We start from the raw sequence: 16,492 nt of genomic DNA, 5'->3' as shown, positions 1-16,492 counted from the left end.
CATCGTGCATGCGCGCGCGCGCACGGCTCGAGTCGAGTGTGCTGCGCCGTGATGCAGCCGCAGCGGCAGGGCAGCAGCGATCGCGCTCCGCCCGCCTACCGCCCTGCTGCCGCTGCCGCTGCAGTCCCGGCGACGGGACCCCATCACGCCTCCTGCAACGCCAGCGCAGCAGCGAGGTGTCGAAGCGCACGCTCGAGGCTCGAGGGGTCGATGCTCTTGCCGCAGCTGCGCTCTGGCCGTCGGAGCCCAGCGACACTCTCGCCCACCGCGGGCGCTGTCAGGGGGTGCATGTTTGTATTCCAGATTCGGCAGGTGTTGCACTGACCCCCTTCAACGCTGCAGCAGCGTTAATTCGGCGGCCTTATCCAGCACCAGCGCCGCAGCGGGCGTGGCCGCTATGACGCAGGCGTGCGCGTGCGTCTTTCGTGCGGCAGCACGCGCGACGCGGAAAGCGAGGTACGGCCGCGCCAGCGCTGGCTCGCCGTCGGTTTCGAGTTTCGTTTGCACCTCGACCGCGAGGGACACGCGCGAAGGAAGCGGCCAGCAGCGGCCAGTCACGCGCGCCTGTCAAGCTGCGACGAGAGCGCTGCTCCTCTCCTGTTGAAAGGCGCCAAGCGGCGGCGAGAAGGTGCCGTCGCGCGCAGAGGGGCGTCTGCGAGCCTCTGATGGGATGGGATGACGCACCCGCCCGGATGCCTCCTGTGCGCGAGGTGGTGCGGCCGTGCGAGGGCGATATCAAGCTGGACCTCCGCCGCAGCGCCGCAGCCTCGATCTCAGCAGCAGGCGGAGCGCTGACCGTGCCGATTGCTGCTTTTGTGGCGGCCTCGCTCTCCCCGCGGCAAGATGGAGCGCCGTCGCGGCAGGCGGGGCCGCCTCGGCATCGCGCATGCGCCCCCTGCGCGGAAGCAGAGGCGCAGCGGCGTCCGCACGCCGCCAAGCCATCGCGGGCACGCGGCTCGCGGCGGCGGCTGGACCCTGAGCGCGAGGCCGCTCCGCCCCAGCAGCAGCACCACGCCGCGCACTGCTGCTGCTGCTGCCATCTGGCGCTGCCCATCTCGCATGAGAACAGCCGCGCCTCGGCGTGGACATGCTTATGAGATGCCGTTGAGCATGTCACGTCGGCGACAGCCTCGGCGACGTCGGCAGAGGCAAGCTGCCAGCCAGAAGCAGCGCATCCGCTCCGGCCTCTCGCCGAGTCCACGCGATGGCTTCCGCGGGTCGAGGCGCCTCGCCGAGCGGATGGTGCGCCAGAAGATCGCCGGCCAGCAACGCCTGCACACGCCTGGTGCTGCTCGATGGATAGGTCTCGATAGGCAAGTCATGAGGCTGCCAATGATGAGAGCGGCTTCTCAGCAGGCCGGGGCCTGAGGCTTCCGCATGGTCAGAGGCTCCTCCCTCGGCACGAAGGGAAGCATCGCCTCGCTGAATGACCGGAGGACTCTTGACAGAGGACCCTTGACAATATCGCGGATCTCGCAGTCGGCCAGACGCAACATTTTGCTGATGCCGGGGGCGTGCCGAAGGATCGACGCTGTTGCACGTCTGCGTTGCCAGGCGAGCGGCCCGCGTAGCAGAGAGATCCCGTCTGAGAGCATGCTGCAACCGCCAGAGATCGGCGCAGGACCTGAACTCCATGCACAGCTGCTCTCAGCATTTGACTGCCGAGCCCTGCAGACAGACCTTTGCTCATAATCGTCTGGAGGCAAAGGACCGAACAGCTTCGCACGTCTCCGCGCGCAAACGCTGACCAGTTCGTCGCTTCTCGGTCTTGCGGAGCGCGCACCTCGTTGGTCCGCCACGCAAGCTGCAGGTGTGGTATTGCTCCGTCTCTGCTGGATTATGAACCCAAAAGCCAGGCCTCGTAGGTGAGATAGAGCGCCGCAGAGGAGGCGAGACGACGATGCCGACTCTTACTGCGGTGGGAACAGCGAGAGCGCGGCGGCGGCGGCGGCTCGTGCGCGCCGCGCGGACCGGGTTCCGCGGCTTTAGGTGCGGGCGCGCCGACGCTTCCTTCTCGCCCGTCTGCTCTGCCTCGGCCAGAGCACACGCAGCGCAGCGCGAGCAAGAAACGGAGTCAGCAAGCAAGAGGACATAAAGGAGGTGGATGGTGCCTTCGTCCAGGGGCAGGCTTGAGGTGAGGTGGCCGGGCGATAGCAGACGGCGGGCGGATCTCGGGACTTGGCGCGTGCTGGCGGCGTGCGCATGCGCCTCAAGTTGGCCGCTGCAGGCGGCCGGCCTGCGGCGGCGCGGGGCTCCTGAGAGGCGCACTTTGTGCGAGCTGGCACTCTTCTCGCTCCTCTCGCTCACACCTCCATCACCACCCAGGCATGCTCCGTCTCGCCCGTCCCGCGCTCTCGCCGCTGCGCAGCGCCGCCCGCGCGCTGCCGGCCGCTCGCTGTGCGCCCAGCAGCCGCGCGCTGCATGCCAGCGTCGCGCTCGCCAACCACGCGCGCACCGGCCTCTACGACTTCCACCGCAAGCACGGCGCCAAGCTGGTGCCGTTTGCCGGCTACGACATGCCGCTCTCGTACGGCGACGTTGGGCAGAGTGAGTGTCAGAGGTGCAAGCAGAGAGCGGCGCCGGCCTGCGAGAAGCCCATCTGCCCAGAGGCTGGGCGCCGGTAGCAGCTGCCAGGCAGCAGGAGCAACTGCTCACGCGCCGCTGCAGTGGCCAGCCACAAGCACGTCCGCACCGCTGCCGGCCTCTTCGATGTCGGCCACATGGTGCAGCACCTGTGAGTCTCGCACGGCCCGCCGCACTGTGCCCCGCCGGCTCACGCCGCCGCAGCTTCACGGGCGCCGGCGCCGGCGCCTTCCTCGAGTCGCTCGTGCCGACGTCGATCAGCAAGCTCGAGCCCTACTCGTCGTCGCTGTCCGTGCTGCTGAACGCGCAGGGCGGCATCGTCGACGACACGGTCATCACCAAGCACAGCGACGAGCGCTATTACGTCGTCACCAACGCCGGCCGCCGCACCGAGGACCTCAAGCTCTTTGCCGATGCGCTCAAGGCGTGGCAGGGCGCCAAGCTCGAGCACGAGGTGCTGGAGAACTGGGGCCTCGTTGCGCTGCAGGGTGCGTACGGCTGGAGTGCGACAGGAGCAGCGGGCTGATCGCTGCGCACCAGGGCCCAAGTCGCAGGACGTGCTCGCCTCGCTCACCAAGGCCGACCTGGCCGCGCTCACGTTTGGCAAGTCGACGTACGCCGACGTTGCTGGCGTCGAGTGCCACATCGCTCGCGGCGGCTACACGGGCGAGGACGGCTTTGAGGTGCGTCCTAATCTGTCTGCTGCGCCTTTCGCCTGCTCATCACAAGGTGCAGATCTCGATCCCGCCGGCGGAGACGGAGCGCGTGACGCAGGCGCTGCTCGACGTGCAGCCGACGCAGCTGGCCGGCCTGGCGGCGCGCGACTCGCTGCGCCTCGAGGCGGGCATGTGCCTCTACGGCCACGACCTCAACGAGAGCGTCTCGCCGGTCGAGGGCGCGCTGGCCTGGGTTGTCTGTGAGGCCGCCGCATGGTGCAGATGACTGGTGCAGCACTGACGCGCCGCCGAGCAGCCAAGGACCGCCGCGAGAAGGCCGACTTCCCGGGCGCCGAGCGCATCCTGCGCGAGCTCAAGGAGGGCCCGCCGCGGCGGCGTGTGGGTCTCGTCGTTGAGGGTGCACCGGCCCGCGGTGCGTTGCGCGAGACTGTGCTGAGGCGCAGCTGCTGACACGAGGCATCTCCTCTAGAGGGCGCGACGATCTATGCCTCGGACGAACGCACTGCTGTTGGTGAGTTGCCGCGAGCGTGCCTCTCGCAGAGCACGGACTGACTCTCTCCTGCGCCCAGGCGTCGTGACGTCGGGCATTCCCTCGCCCACGCTCGGCAAGAACATCGCCATGGCCCTCGTGCAGAACGGCTCGCACAAGAAGGGCACACAGTGCGTCGCTGTCCGCAGCCTTCGCTCGATGAGATGCGCAACTGACTCCTCGCCGCCTGCAGACTGTTCGTCGAGGTGCGCAAGAAGATGCGGCAAGCGACCATCGAGAAGATGCCGTTTGTGCCCAACAACTTCTACCGCGGCGCCTAGACCGCCTACGCGGCTGCCGCGGCCAAGGGAAGAAAGCGTCACCAGAGACCTGCTCAATATCATATCGCGATCGGAGGAGAGAAGCGTGACTAGGATTGTGAAGGAGACCTCTCTGGCGCCGCTGCTCCAGCCTCGGCTCATGTGCGAGGCGAGCTAGCGCGCGCGTCCCGGCGCCCATCAGCCCCACAGCCCGCCTCCGCCGCCATACGCCTGCTGCTGGCCCCACTGTTGCTGCTGCGGCTGCTGTTGCTGCTGCTGCCCGGTGCCCGGCATCATGGCGTTTGCAAACGCGCCGAACTGCGGCTGCTGCTGCTGGCCCTGTGCCTGTTGTTGCTGCCCGAAGCCAGCCGTATAGCCTGTGCCGGGCGTCTGCGCAAAGGGCGACGAGGTGCCGTTGGCGTGCGAGATGCCGTTGGCCTGCTGCGGGAAGTTGTAGTCCTGCTGCGCGTTGCCGAACGCCTGCTGGCCGAGCATGTGGCCCGGCGACATCATGCCCTGCTGCTGCGGCGCAAAGAAGGGCGAGTTCGACTGCGGCGCATACGGACTCGTCGGCGAGAGCGAGCCAAAGGCACTGGCGCCGAGCATCTGCGCCTGCTGCTGCGGCGCCTGCTGTGCGAAGAAGGCATGCTGCCCCAGCCCCACGGGCGAGGCCATGCCGCCCATGCCCGTCTGCTGCATCTGCATCTGCTGCATCTGCGCTTGTTGTTGTTGTTGTTGCTGCATCTGCTGCATCTGCTGTTGTTGCTGTTGCTGCTGCATCTGCACCTGCATCGACATGCCGCTCCACGGATTGCCGGCCGCGTGAGTCATGCCCGCGCCGGCTGGCGGCAACGGCGATTGGCTCTGCAGCGAGAGCAGGTCGTCGAAGACAGACGAGCGCGCAGCGTACGAGACGGGCGGCGGCCCTGATGCCGAGACAGCAGAGGCGGGCGTGGCGAACTGCATCGAGCTGCTCGAGCGTGCTGGCGGCACGGCCATGGCGAGGGCCGACGAGGAGCGCGCCGGCGGCGCAGTCGCAGCGGCACTGCTGCTGCCTGGCACGGCGAGGCTCTGATTGCGTGTCGGCAGCGGCGGCGCTGTTGCCTGCGAGCTGCTGCGAGCGCCACTGCCGCTGGGAATGGGCGCAGTCCGCGAGCGTGCGATGCTCTCGATGGCGCTGGCCGACGGCGCGCGTGCAAAGCTGCTGCCGGCGGCCGGTGCTGTGCCGATAGACGAAGAAGATGGCGAGAGGCGCCCAACGAAGCCTGCATCCTTCGACGGCACGGGCGGCGGCAGACGCTCGGCGAACTGCCCGCGGTACTTGGCGACGATGAAGCGCTCGAGCTCGCTGCGAGCAGCATGTCAGCACTTCGCGCAGCACGCACGGCCGGCATCTGACGGATCGTCTCTCGCTGTGGCTGTCTATGCCGCGCTCATCACCCTGCTGGGCGCGTGCGCCTGGGCGCTGCTGCAGCCCAGATCGCCTGCTCCTGCTTCTGGTGCTGCGCCTCGTCCATGACCCTGCGCTGACCGCGCCCACCGCCTGTGCCGGCCTCACCCGCCTTCAGTGCCGCCCGCGCTGCTCGGACGCACCTGTGCCGCTCGCCCTCCTCCATGTTCGTCGGCGGCCGGTGGCGCTTCGGGTCCGGATTCCACTTGGCATTGCTGGCGACGTTGCCGACGGCGCGCATGCGCTCCACCTGCTCGCGCGTCCACGTGTCGAGCGTGAGCGACTTGACCTTGGAGATGTGCCTGGGGCGCGGGCGTCAGCGGCGCCGGGCCATCGATACAGCAGCGGGAAGGAGAGAGATGGTGGCGTGCCCAGCTAGCGATGGCTTGTGATCTGAGTTGCCATGCTCCACCAGGACGGCGTCACGCCAAAGACGTTGCGCTGCCACGTGAGCATGCTCCGGCCGGCTCGCGCCTCTGCACTTGCACCTGCCGCCATGCGCCCTGTCTCCTTCTCGCGTGGCCCACTCACGTGCCCATCTTGCGGTGCACGCCGGCACACTGCACGCAGATGAAGACGCCGAGGCTCCAGCTGGCCCAGCGCGGCGCGCGTGCGCCGCAGTCGGCGCAGGCGTCGTTGCCGGGCGCGCGCACGAGCTCGAGCACCTGGCGCCCGTAGCGCTCGGCCGACGCCTTGGTGTTCATCGCTGCCAGCGGTGTGAGTGGCGCAGAGAGGAGAGCGGCGAGTGGCGCAGCGAGTGGCGCAGGCAGGAGCAGGCCAAGAGCAGGCGGCGATGGTGGAGATGGTGGTGCGCCGGGTGCCTGTGCCGGGCTGCGAAGGACTTGAGGCGGTGCCGCTTTGTCCGCCTCTGGCGCTGGGCGGTCAGGAGGAAGCAGGCCATCACGTCGCGCACGCATCACAGCAGCAGGCCGCCGGCCGCCGGCGAATTGCCGCGGCGCCGCCATGTGACCGCCGGGCGCAGCGTGGGAACACCGGCCTGCCTCCCTGGCGGGCGTCTGTCCCCCCCGGGCAGCCTGCGCGCGTGGTGCAGACACGGCTCCGCCTCGACACATCTGGGGAGGCGTAAGGGAGGCACGTCCGCCGCACTCTGCTCAGCCTAGCGCACTGCAAGGATGAAGGGGGAAAGCGCCTCCCCCGGCGGCAGCGCGCGCGCGGGAGTCGCGCCCGCGCACGCGCCGCCTGCCCAACGCGTCGCGCGACGGCATCCGCATCCGCACGGGAGCGGCAGCGGGCCCGAGGGTGCCATCTCCACGCCCGCCCTCCGCACCTTGACTGCGCACCACATCCCCCTCTGCCCGCACCATGCTCCTGCCGCTCCTGCGCACGCGCGCACCACAACTCCTCGCGCTGCGCCGCCTCGCGCCCGCCGCCGCGCCCGCCGCGGCGGTGCGCGCCTTCGTCGCGGCGCCGCGTCTGCTGCAGGCCGTCGCCGACGAGGCCGTGCCCGCCGCCGCCGTGGCGCCGGGCGCGGCCGTCGTGCACAAGAAGCCGCGCGCCGCACGCAAGCCATCTGCTGCTGCCAGCGGCACCGCAGCCAAGAAGGCGCCGCGCGCCGGCACCAAGGCGGCCGCGGCGGCACAGCTGCGCAGCGACAGGGCCGCGGCCAGGGCGCAGAAGGCGCAGGACAAGGAGAAGGCCGCAAAGGAGAAGGCCAAGGAGAAGGCCGCAAAGGCCAAGGCGCGCGAGCAGCAGAAGAAGGAGGCCGCACGTGCAAAGCAGGAGCGGACAAAGGCCGCCGAGCAGCGCAAGGCGGCGCGCGCCCGGCCGTGGGAGCGCCGAGACGAGGCCGGCAAGCTGAGTGAGTGCCGGCGACGAGGCGGCTGCTGTGGTGCGAGCGCAGTGCAGCGCGGCCGGAGCTTCGCGACAGGGCAGTATCTTGGCACAACGGCTGGCCTCTCGCGCGGCTGACAGCGGAGAACGATCGGCGTTGACCTCTGCGAGGAGCGCAGTCTCGGCGAGGGCGCGGTGTGCCCTCTCTCATCCGCCAGGCGCTTCTGCTCTGAGGGCGGCCGGTGCTCAGCGCGCAGCGTCGACTTGCCGAGCCCGTCATAGCGGCCCTTCTGCCTGCACCCGCCACGTGCTGACCTGCATCTCTCTCAGTCCCGCTGCCGTCCGAGACGAAGCCCGTCAAGGTGCTGCCCTACGCGCTCTTCGTGGGGGAGCAGGCGAAGCTGCCCGAGATTCTCGAGGATCCGTCCGTGTACATCACCAAGCCCGACGGCTCGAGAGCGCGCAGCCTGACTGCGATCGCCAGGCACCTCTCGGCCAAGTGGAAGGCCTCTGAGCAGCTGCAGCAGGTGAGTCGCAGCGCGCCGTGTTCCAGAGCGAGCGACGTATCCTGGACGCTGACATTGCTTCCGTGCCGTCGCACAGTCTTACAAGGAGAGAGCTCAAGCGGCGCTTCCCGAGTACGAGCGCAAGCTTGAGGCGTGGCAGCGCAGCCTCACGCCCGACGATGTGGCGCGGCAGCACCTGTACGCGCTGGCGCAGCGGCGTGCCGGCAAGACGAAGCGCCAGACGCAGACCGTGCGCGGCTCGGCCCAGCCAAAGAAGCCGTACACGGCCTTCTTCCTCTTCCTGCGCCAGCACCGCGCGCAAGCGGGCGAGATGAAGGTGGTGGATTCGGCGCGGCAGGCGGGCGAGCAATGGCGTGCGATGAGCGAGGCCGACAAGGCGGTGAGTTGTGCTGCCCTCCACACGCCTCTGTCCGGGAGCGCTGACACGCCTCGCTCCACACACAGCCCTTCGCCAAGGAGGCCGAGGAGCTGCGCGAGCAGTACGTGCGGGACATGGCGGCGTACAAGCGGAACGCAGAGGCACAGTCCTGAGCGCCGGCGCGTGGCGCCGAGCCAGCCTCTCTTCCTCTTGCCTGTCTGCTTCGCAAGCACCACCACCACCACCTATCCACTCAGCATCTGATATCTCGCCTGGCTTCTCCGCGCTGCGCCGCGCTGCGCCGCACTCGCGCCACGCCCTACTCTCCTTTCCCGCACACCTCGTGCCAGGCTGCGTGCTGCTCGCGAGCCTCGCTGTCACGCTCTCGCCTCTCTCGCCGCGTGACTCAATGCCCATTGCCCACTGCTCATGGATCCCAGCCGAACTGCAGGCGATAGCCGATGCCGCGGCTGCGCGCGCCGAGGCCGAGCCACCACTCGCGCTTGCGCAGCAGGCGCCGCAGCCAGGGCCGCGCGGCGCCGGCATGGGCGCCAAGGCCGCTGCCGCTGCCCAGCGCCGGCACGGCGGCGCGCGCCATGGGGCGCATTGGCGCGGCGACGAGCGAGGAGAGGCAGAGCCAGCAGGCGCTTGGGGCGCGCGGCGAGGGCGCGGCGCAGGCGGCCGAGGGACCCAGCAGCGCGCTGAAGGGCGACGGCGCCGGCGAGTAGTCTAGCACCTGTTCCGGCTCGCGAGGCGGCGCAAGCGCGGCGAGCGACGGCGCATACCACGCACACGTCGAGACGAGCAGCAGCGTGAGCATGATGAGGCAGTACGCGCTGCCGGAGAGAGGCGTATCAGCGGCAGCGAGAGAGCGAGGCGCGGGTAGTACGGCGCAGCGATCTTTCCGGCGTCGTTCAGCGTAGATGCCAAGATGCAGCACAGTTGTCCTGCCCGCCGCTACCTGCTCGTGCTCGCAACGCCTCATCGCCGAAGCCGGTGCTGCATTTCTGCTGTGGTGCACTCACCAGGGGCGCGAGCCAAGCGCATAGCACACGGCAAAGAGCAGCGCCGCCGCTGGCCGCGCAGCAGGCAGCGGCAGGAGCAGCAGCGGCAGCCACCAGCGCTGTGCGGGTGCGTCAGCTCGTGGTCCGGGCATGTCGGAGCGGCTGTACGCACGAGGCAGTGCATGGCCGGCGCTGCTGAGTGATGCGAGGACAATGAGCTCAGAGGCAGGGCGCACGCGGCGGGCCGCTCGGCTGCACGAGACAGGCGGAGAGCGTCGAGCGAGGAGCGGGAGGATGTGGAGTGGAGGTGAGCGGCGCGACCGCTCGAGCGGCGGGGCTTGAGCCGGTCGGTCCGGGGTTCAGGCGGCGCAACACGTGACGCGCGGCGCGAACTGCCGCTTTGCGAGACACGAAGGCGCCTCCACCTGCGCTCTGGCCGCCTTCCTACCACCACCGTCTCCCTCGTTCTCCTTCCCGCTGCGTCGCTGCTCCCTGCGCGATGCCGTCTGCCGCCACGCGGCCGTGCGTGCAGTGCGCCGCCGCCGCCTCGCGCTACAACTGCCCGCAGTGCCGCGCCTCGACGTGCAGTGCGCCCTGCTCCAAGGCGCACAAGCTGCGCGCCCACGGCAGCGACGCCGCGGCCGGCCCCAGCTCGGCAGCCGCCAACGGCATTCCCACCGGGCCTCGCAGCATGGTAGCCACAGCGCCGACCGGGCCGCGCAGCATCGTCGCAGGTGCGCCCACGGCGCCTCGCGTCATGAGCGCCGCGGCCGCTCAGCCGGCACTCAGCGTGGCCAAGCGGCGGCCGCGCGACGGCGCCGAGCTGCTGCAGGACCTCGGCCTGCTGGAGCACATCGGCGCCGCCGTCTCCGAGCTGGGCCGCAGCGCCGTGCGCGACGGCCTCTACGACGCCTACGACGCCTCGCTGCAGACGCCCGATGCGGCACGCGAGGCAGCGGCCAAGGGCGGCCGCGCGCCGCGCCTCACGCACGGCCAGATGAAGCGCCAGACACTCAGCAAGCAGATCGGCTGGAAGCGCCTCTCCGTCATGCTGCTGCCCGACGGCATGCAGATGCGGCAGGAGAACCAGACCATGTGGAAGAATCGGTGAGCGAGGCGCAATCGTGGAGCACGGCGAAGTCAGTCCGCTGACGATGGCACACACAGCGAGCAAGAATTTTCCTTCACTGTTGATCTGCGCTTCCCGCATGCTCCTGCAGAAGCGAGCGGCAGCGTGCTGGCCGCCAAAGATGCGCAGGCAAAGGAGGGGAAGGTCTCGCGCATCCTTCTGCATCGCGTCGCGGGAGGGCGCCACGTCCACTCTCTCTTCGTCGAGGAGCTGCGCAAGCGGGCGCGCAAGGCTGCCGACGTCCCGGCGCCGGTCAAGGCCCCTGACACGTCCGCAGCCTCGAAGGGCAAAGGAAAGGGCAAGGGCAAGGCTCTGAAGCAGGAGCCGGCTGCCGCGCAGTCCTCGGCCGAGGAAGCGCTCTTCGCCGACGGCTTTCCGCCAGCTGTGCTGATCAGCGCCGGACTGGATCCGGACGCATCAGCCAGCACGAGTGCTGCAGGCGCTACGCATTTGCCCAGCGGCGCCGTTGTGCTACTCGGCATCCACGCCGAGCGTCTGCGCAACGAGAGCACACCCAAGTTCTTGCGCTGGTGGGAGGGCCAGGTGCGCCGCGGCACCGTCGATGCCGGCAGCATCGAGACATTCGAGGAGCAGCAGGCGGCACGAGCTGCACTCGAGGAGCAGGAACAGCAGCGCGTGCGTGACGAGCAGCAAGCGCAGCAGATGCAGCAGCAAGCGCAGTGGGCGCAGCAACAGGCCATGGCCAGGGGACCGCCGCCTGGTGGGTATGGCGGCCCGCCACCCGGCGGCTACAGCGGTCCACCGCCGGGCGGATACGCCGGCCCGCCGCCGCCGTACTACAATGGTCCACCTCCAGGCGTGCCATTCGGCGCGGCATCGTCGTACCAGGAGCCGGCGCCGGCCGCACCGCAGCACGCACTCTCGCGTCTGACCAGCAGTTCGCTGCTCGGCAGCCTCGGGGCGAAGCTTCGCGGTCCAAACGCAGCACCAGCGCCATCGGCAGCCTTGCCTTCTCCGACGCCTCAGGCGGCCCAGCAAGCTTCTCCTGCGCCTTCTGCGCCCATCGCGCCCGCTGAGCCGGCGAAGATGCGCCCTCCTGTCGAGAAGGCTTCGGCAGCTGCGCCAGCGCTGAGACACTTCGTTGCCATCCGCGATGCGGCTCTGGGCCTCGAGGCAATGCTCTCGCAGCTCCCGGCCGGCTTTGCCGTCGTCGAGTACGCTCAGCTGGAGCTGTGGCCGCAGGCGCGCGTCGAGACAGCCGAGAAGGAAGGCCTCATCCGCGTGCACGAGCTCGGCGAGAGCGTCGAGGCGCAGGCCGACAAGAAGCGCGAGCGCGAGGCTACCGCTGCGGCAGACGAAGAGTCGTCCAGCAAGCGCACCCGAGTCGTCAAGGCCGAACAAGAATGCATGCCCGCGCCAGCGGCCAGCGTACCCTCCGTTGCTTCCCAGCCAGCCGTTTCAGCTCCGCCAATCCGCAGTGCGCCCGCACAGGCATCTTCGGGCCTGATGGGCCTTGCAGCCTACGACTCCGACTCGGACGCAGAGTCAGACGAGGAAGAGTCGCCGCCAGCCGCGTCTTCGTCGCGGCAGCTCTCGCCCGAGCAGATCCGGTCGCGGCAGATTGCGCGCTCTGAGCTTCTGTCAGCCGCACCGCGAGAGCCTTCGAGCGAGCCGGACGAGGAAGATCTCGAGGAGGAGGAGGCGCGAGGCAGCGTCGCCGACATTGCGCGTCTGCTTGGCATCGCGCCGCCAGCGCCAGTGAAGCTGGAGCAGAAGGCGTCTGTCGTGGAACCGAAGTCAGCTCCAGCAGCAGCTCTGGCATCGCTGGAGGATGAGGTCGACTGGGGAGAGGACTAGCACGTCGCATCGCAGTCCGGCAATCTTCGTCGTGTCACTACTACACTAATCGTCAATCATCATTCAACGTGGCGCACGGAGGGTATGGGGTCATGGGTATCGAGCGCCGCGCGGGCGCGGCTCGTCGTGCAGCTTGACACTGAGGAACTTCGGCTGCGGCTTGGCGCCGCTGAGGCCGACGGTGATGTTGAACATGCGGTCGAACAGCAGCTGAAGCGACGAGACATGTCAGTCTGCGCCAGTGACAGGCCCACGCGCGCTGCTCACCTGCACCCAGGCCTGGCTGGCGCGATGGCAGCTCGCCAGTGGCTGACCGCCAGCACCGTCGAGCTCGCGCAAGTGCCGCCAGATGACGCTCGGCTGCGAGAAGGTGAGCGAGTGATGCATAGCGAGGCGGCACAGCACGCACCTGCGGCGGACCGAAGCGGAAAGAAGCGGCATATGCGGCTTGCCAGCGCTCCTGCAGGTTCCGTGCGCAGCCCTGCGGGTCTGGGCAGCCGGCATGGCACTCGTAGTCTGCCCATCGCAGAATGTCAGAGGCGATGCCAGCGAGGAGAGACGCGGGCTCTGCCTCACCTCGGGCAGGATTCGCGAGGCCCAGCTTCAGCAGGCGCTCGAGAAACCAGGTGCGCTTTCTCTCCAGCTGAGAGGGCTTGTCAGTGAGAAGCGAGCGCGGGCGAGGCAACAGACACACCTTCAGCAGCGTCTCGCCGCTGAGCACCGCCAGCTCGTCGCTCTTCCAGCTCGACATGTTGTCGAGCACGTGTCTGCTGGCCTCCTTGTACTCGTGTTCGAGGCCATGCTTCTCGCCCAGCGCCATGGCCTCGATCGGCCGGCCAGCGAGCGCGGCGCGTAGCCAGGCCGTGCAGCTGCGGCGCAGGAAGGGCACGCCAAACTTGGCCTCGAACGTCATGAGCGAGGCGACATTGTACCTGCGAAGGGCGATGAGCAGGCGCAATGGCGATCGGAATGCGCGTGACGCACCAGGTCACGCAGAGGTCCAGATCTGCAGAGAGTGCCAGCTTCAGCGAGGCGCGACTGAGTCGCGGTGGCAGCACTCACGCGGATAGACGTGCGATAACACATCCTGGAACGTGCCCGGATCTTCCTCCGGCAGATTGACCACCGCCACCGGCGGCTTCTGCCGGCGCCGCTGGCGTGCAGCAGCCATGGCAGGGGGCAGGACCGACGCAGCGGCATCCGGCGAACGCGGCGGCGTTGCGAGGCCGCGCAGCCGAGTCACGACTGTGTCAGTCGAGCTTGAGCCCGTGTTCACCAGTGTTGCAGCCGTGGTCGTGGACTCGGACGGCGTCATGGGTGCAGAGGTAGAAGTGACGCGCGCGGAGCGCGATCTCTCCATGACGACGTCCGATCCAGTGAGTCGGCTCAGAGCAGCATCGACACCCGTGCTGACGCTGCGCTGGCGCGGAGACGTGGAGAGCGCCGACTGAGTCATGGCCAGGTCCTCGAGATCGTGCGGCAGCGAATGCAACGCGGAGTGGAAGCTTGCACGCGGCGATGCGCCTCTTGTGCGAGGGGACGGAAAGGACATGAGATCGCTCTCGTCCGAGGTCAACTCGTCAGCATCAGCATCAGCTGCAGCGCTGTCGCCGGACTCCAGATCGGGAAGCGGCTCATCAGCGTGGGGCGACGAGGATTCTGCAGTCTGTTCTTCATCTGCTTGCTCAGCACCACTTGCGTCCAGTGAGCTGCGCCGCGAGTGTGTCGAGGAAGCGTCGCTGGAACGCGAGTGGAGCGAAGGATGCGACTCCTTCCAGTCGCCCTCGAGCAGAGCGCGGAAGAAGGGTGAGGCGAAGTACAGAATGCTGCAGCATGCGTCAGCCAGACGTCGCACGCACCTCGGTGGTGTCGACCACTCACTCGCGATGCACCCAGAACTCCACGCCCGACACACGCACGCGCACGTCGCCGCGGTTCGGCGCGTCGGCAGAGAAGTCGGGCAGCGTGCAGAACTCCGGCTCAGCGGCTGCTGAATGCTGCTGCTGTGCAAATGCGGCATGCTGCGGTGCCGTGTATGGTGTCGTCGGTCGGCGGCGGGCCTCGCCAGCTGCGACCGCTGCTGCGAAGGGCGACTGCGCATGCGAGCCGGAGACGGTGGTGAGCGACGGTGCAAGCGGCGGCGCACGACCGCCAGCAGGGCCTAGCAGCGAAGAGGTCGGGTTGCGGTCGGGCGTGCTCATCGCCGGTGCGCTCGTCGTCGGTGTCGCCGCCGCAGCGGCAGGTGGCAGCGGCGGCGGCGAGGCGTGCGCGCAGGGCAGCGAGAGGGCCGGCGGCAGCGGTGCCGCTCCAGGCGAAAGCGGCGCGGCAACCAGACGGCCGCGGCTGGGATGTGCAGACAGCGCACTGCCGCTTGTGCCGCTGCTGGTCATGCCGGCTGCTGCACTGCTGGCGCCGGCGCCGCTGGCGAGCGAGAGGCTGGGCAGCAGCGTGATGCCGAGCAGCGAGTGCGGGCCCGACGGCGACTGCGCCATGCTTGCGGCGCTGCGGCCGTCAGCCGTCGACAGGCGGCAGTGTGCGCTGCAGCTATCCGTAAGGCAGGCCTTACTGGCGAAGGCTGCTAGCTTGATGTGGTGCGGAACCAAGGCGGTGCCGCCCGATGTGTCGCAGCTCGACGTAGCGTGCTCGCAAATCGGGACTCGAGGCGCGGTCCGCGCCGTCGTGCCGCGTCCGTGCACGATGTGCCGCGCTTCCTTTGCATCCTGCCTCTCGCGACCCACCTCCACCACTCGTGTCCCCGCCATGGCTGAGCAGGCACAGTCCGACGACGCCCTGCGGCCGCAGTCCTCCGCCGCCGGCGAGCTCGATGCGCTCTCGACGCTCTCTCTCTCGCTCTCCAACCTCGTCTCCATCGCCGGCGCCGCGCTCTCGGCCCTACCACTGCGCGCGCTGCCGCTGCAGATCAATGCCGCCCTGCCCGTGCATGCGCCGCCCGACGCCACGGCGCACATGTATGCGCCGCCGGCAATGAGCGCCTTCATCGACGAGCTCGGCGCAGACCTCACCACCGAGGCCGAGCGTGCGCGCGACATCATCGCGCGCCTCGACGTGCGCGAGACGGACGACGAGGCCGACGCGCGCGAGCTCGAGCAGCTCGAGCAGGAGATGCGCGCGGCGAACGAGGAGTTTGCCAGCGCGGCGCAGGATGCTGGTGAGTGCCTATACTGCCTGCCCTCGCTGTGCCGCATCCTCATGCCTTTCTCACAGCGGACCTGCGCGACGAGCTGCGTGCCCTCGTCACTGCCACGGCCGCCGAGCACGCCCAGGCGCGGGCCGAGCTCGCTCGCGCTGCCGAGCCGGCGCCGTCTGGCGAAGCGAAGGCAGAACTCAACAGCTGAGCGTCTCGCTTGTACGCTGCGGTCGACAAGCGCAGTCCTCGCTAGAAGGCTCAGGTGGGCGCGATCCTTCTGGCGTACTGGGCACGTCACGCACGCGGCGCGCGCGGCACGCCCTGCACACCTTTCCGCCAGAGTGCACCCTCACAGCGGCACGCAAAGCCAGCTCGGCGACGGGCTCTGTGCTCGCGAGCTTTCTGGGAGCACTAAGACTGTGCAGAGACACAAGAGCTGCGCGTTGCCGCTCAACCAAGTCCGGCTTGCACACGCGCAATCTTCGGCGCTGCTCGACTCAAGCAGCAGCACGCGCTTCTCCTCTTGCCCACGAAGCACAGGCGCTTCAGTCGCGGCACCACATGTATTGCACAGGCAGCAGCCATGCGAGGAGACAGAAATGCGAATGGGTTGGAGAGGGAATGTCCCGTCGCCCAGGCCAGCGCCGTGCACAGAGCAGGCACGGCGCCGTCGCGCACAACAACATTGCACGCGGGCCAGACAGTCGGGGATCGTGGGCACTCTGCCTCCCAGCGAGCACCTGCGTTACCCGTGTGGAAAGTTGAGGGTGCAAGCGACTCTATGAGCCAGGAGGGTACATTGTGTGAGGAAGCAAGCGCCGGCCGCGCTGCGGGCGCTGCTCTTGGGCGCGGCGAGCGAAAAGCTGCAGCAGCCTCTCGGCCGAGTCGCGCCTCGCAGAGGTCCGTGGCGCGGCACGACGCCGCGTGACCCCTTTTCGCTCTCTCACGGCGCTTCAGCGCAGTGGCTCGGAACCTCGAAAAGCAGCCTTGAGAGCTGGACGCCGACGAGATGTGTCCTCCTGCGGCTCGCAAGATGCCGGTGCTCTCAGGGCGCATGATGCCCAGTCCGGCCGTTGCGTCTCGGCCGCATCGCCGGAGAGCTGGCCTGCCGCGGCACGCGAGGCGGCCAAGGCGCGCTCGGCGCCCGGAGAAAGCGCGCGCGTGCTCGGACTCCGGCGGAGTGCGGGGCGCATTGCCGCCACGGGAGGCGCGGTGACC

At 69.0% G+C, this 16,492-nt stretch overlaps 6 protein-coding genes across 6 annotated transcripts; 4 read left to right on the top strand and 2 right to left on the bottom strand.

The window, feature by feature from the left end:
* The first annotated feature begins 2,138 nt into the window (after positions 1 to 2,138).
* On the top strand, positions 2,139 to 4,147 carry FA09DRAFT_305351 (glycine cleavage system T protein). Its single transcript, XM_025740500.1, has 9 exons — positions 2,139 to 2,547; positions 2,668 to 2,734; positions 2,788 to 3,071; positions 3,124 to 3,266; positions 3,319 to 3,499; positions 3,556 to 3,672; positions 3,730 to 3,771; positions 3,830 to 3,920; positions 3,983 to 4,147. Exons 1-9 carry the CDS (start codon positions 2,328 to 2,330, stop codon positions 4,068 to 4,070), a joined length of 1,233 nt encoding a protein of 410 aa, XP_025600513.1. The 5' UTR covers positions 2,139 to 2,327; the 3' UTR covers positions 4,071 to 4,147.
* Positions 4,148 to 5,710: 1,563 nt separating this feature from the next.
* On the bottom strand, positions 5,711 to 6,182 carry FA09DRAFT_290123 (Arf GTPase activating protein; the record flags this gene model as incomplete). The annotated part of the gene is made up of 2 exons (XM_025739956.1): positions 5,711 to 5,801; positions 6,031 to 6,182. Coding segments are annotated over 2 exons (243 nt in total), but the record flags the coding sequence as incomplete, so codon positions are not given.
* A 640-nt stretch (positions 6,183 to 6,822) lies between these two features.
* Positions 6,823 to 8,613, top strand: FA09DRAFT_358971 (hypothetical protein; the record flags this gene model as incomplete). The annotated part of the gene is made up of 4 exons (XM_025745035.1): positions 6,823 to 7,318; positions 7,621 to 7,817; positions 7,894 to 8,196; positions 8,262 to 8,613. The coding sequence occupies 4 exons, from the start codon at positions 6,823 to 6,825 to the stop codon at positions 8,346 to 8,348; spliced, it is 1,083 nt and encodes a 360-aa protein (XP_025600511.1). The 3' UTR covers positions 8,349 to 8,613.
* Positions 8,614 to 9,638: 1,025 nt separating this feature from the next.
* On the top strand, positions 9,639 to 12,198 carry FA09DRAFT_328334 (hypothetical protein). The gene is made up of 2 exons (XM_025741732.1): positions 9,639 to 10,286; positions 10,347 to 12,198. The coding sequence occupies exons 1-2, from the start codon at positions 9,679 to 9,681 to the stop codon at positions 12,124 to 12,126; spliced, it is 2,388 nt and encodes a 795-aa protein (XP_025600510.1). The 5' UTR covers positions 9,639 to 9,678; the 3' UTR covers positions 12,127 to 12,198.
* Positions 12,176 to 14,711, bottom strand: FA09DRAFT_328333 (hypothetical protein). Its single transcript, XM_025741731.1, has 8 exons — positions 14,008 to 14,711; positions 13,189 to 13,952; positions 13,111 to 13,132; positions 12,821 to 13,058; positions 12,703 to 12,769; positions 12,536 to 12,642; positions 12,394 to 12,486; positions 12,176 to 12,336 (listed from the first exon to the last, which is right to left on the bottom strand). The coding sequence occupies exons 1-8, from the start codon at positions 14,616 to 14,618 to the stop codon at positions 12,217 to 12,219; spliced, it is 2,022 nt and encodes a 673-aa protein (XP_025600509.1). The 5' UTR covers positions 14,619 to 14,711; the 3' UTR covers positions 12,176 to 12,216.
* A 141-nt stretch (positions 14,712 to 14,852) lies between these two features.
* On the top strand, positions 14,853 to 16,008 carry FA09DRAFT_358967 (hypothetical protein; the record flags this gene model as incomplete). The annotated part of the gene is made up of 2 exons (XM_025745034.1): positions 14,853 to 15,295; positions 15,352 to 16,008. Coding segments are annotated over exons 1-2 (663 nt in total), but the record flags the coding sequence as incomplete, so codon positions are not given.
* Positions 16,009 to 16,492: the final 484 nt, after the last annotated feature.

Source organism: Tilletiopsis washingtonensis (genome assembly GCF_003144115.1).
Source record: "Tilletiopsis washingtonensis strain MCA 4186 unplaced genomic scaffold FA09scaffold_4, whole genome shotgun sequence".
Taxonomy (NCBI): domain Eukaryota; kingdom Fungi; phylum Basidiomycota; class Exobasidiomycetes; order Entylomatales; genus Tilletiopsis; species Tilletiopsis washingtonensis.
Note: the sequence above shows the minus strand (reverse complement) of the source record. Positions and strands in the feature narration are given on the sequence as shown.

Excerpts from the sequence above, each read along its gene's own strand:
- FA09DRAFT_328334 (XM_025741732.1), top strand. The coding sequence starts at position 9,679 with ATGCCGTCTGCCGCCACGCGGCCGTGCGTGCAGTGCGCCGCCGCCGCC. Across the intron at positions 10,287-10,346 it reads CAGACCATGTGGAAGAATCG|CGAGCAAGAATTTTCCTTCA; the intron begins GTGAGCGAGGCG and ends TGGCACACACAG.
- FA09DRAFT_328333 (XM_025741731.1), bottom strand. The coding sequence starts at position 14,618 with ATGGCGCAGTCGCCGTCGGGCCCGCACTCGCTGCTCGGCATCACGCTG. Across the intron at positions 13,133-13,188 it reads GTTATCGCACGTCTATCCGC|ATCTGGACCTCTGCGTGACC; the intron begins GTGAGTGCTGCC and ends CACTCTCTGCAG. Across the intron at positions 12,487-12,535 it reads TCCGCTTCGGTCCGCCGCAG|CCGAGCGTCATCTGGCGGCA; the intron begins GTGCGTGCTGTG and ends ACCTTCTCGCAG.
- FA09DRAFT_305351 (XM_025740500.1), top strand. The coding sequence starts at position 2,328 with ATGCTCCGTCTCGCCCGTCCCGCGCTCTCGCCGCTGCGCAGCGCCGCC. Across the intron at positions 3,072-3,123 it reads GGGCCTCGTTGCGCTGCAGG|GGCCCAAGTCGCAGGACGTG; the intron begins GTGCGTACGGCT and ends GCTGCGCACCAG. Across the intron at positions 3,500-3,555 it reads CGCGCTGGCCTGGGTTGTCT|CCAAGGACCGCCGCGAGAAG; the intron begins GTGAGGCCGCCG and ends GCCGCCGAGCAG.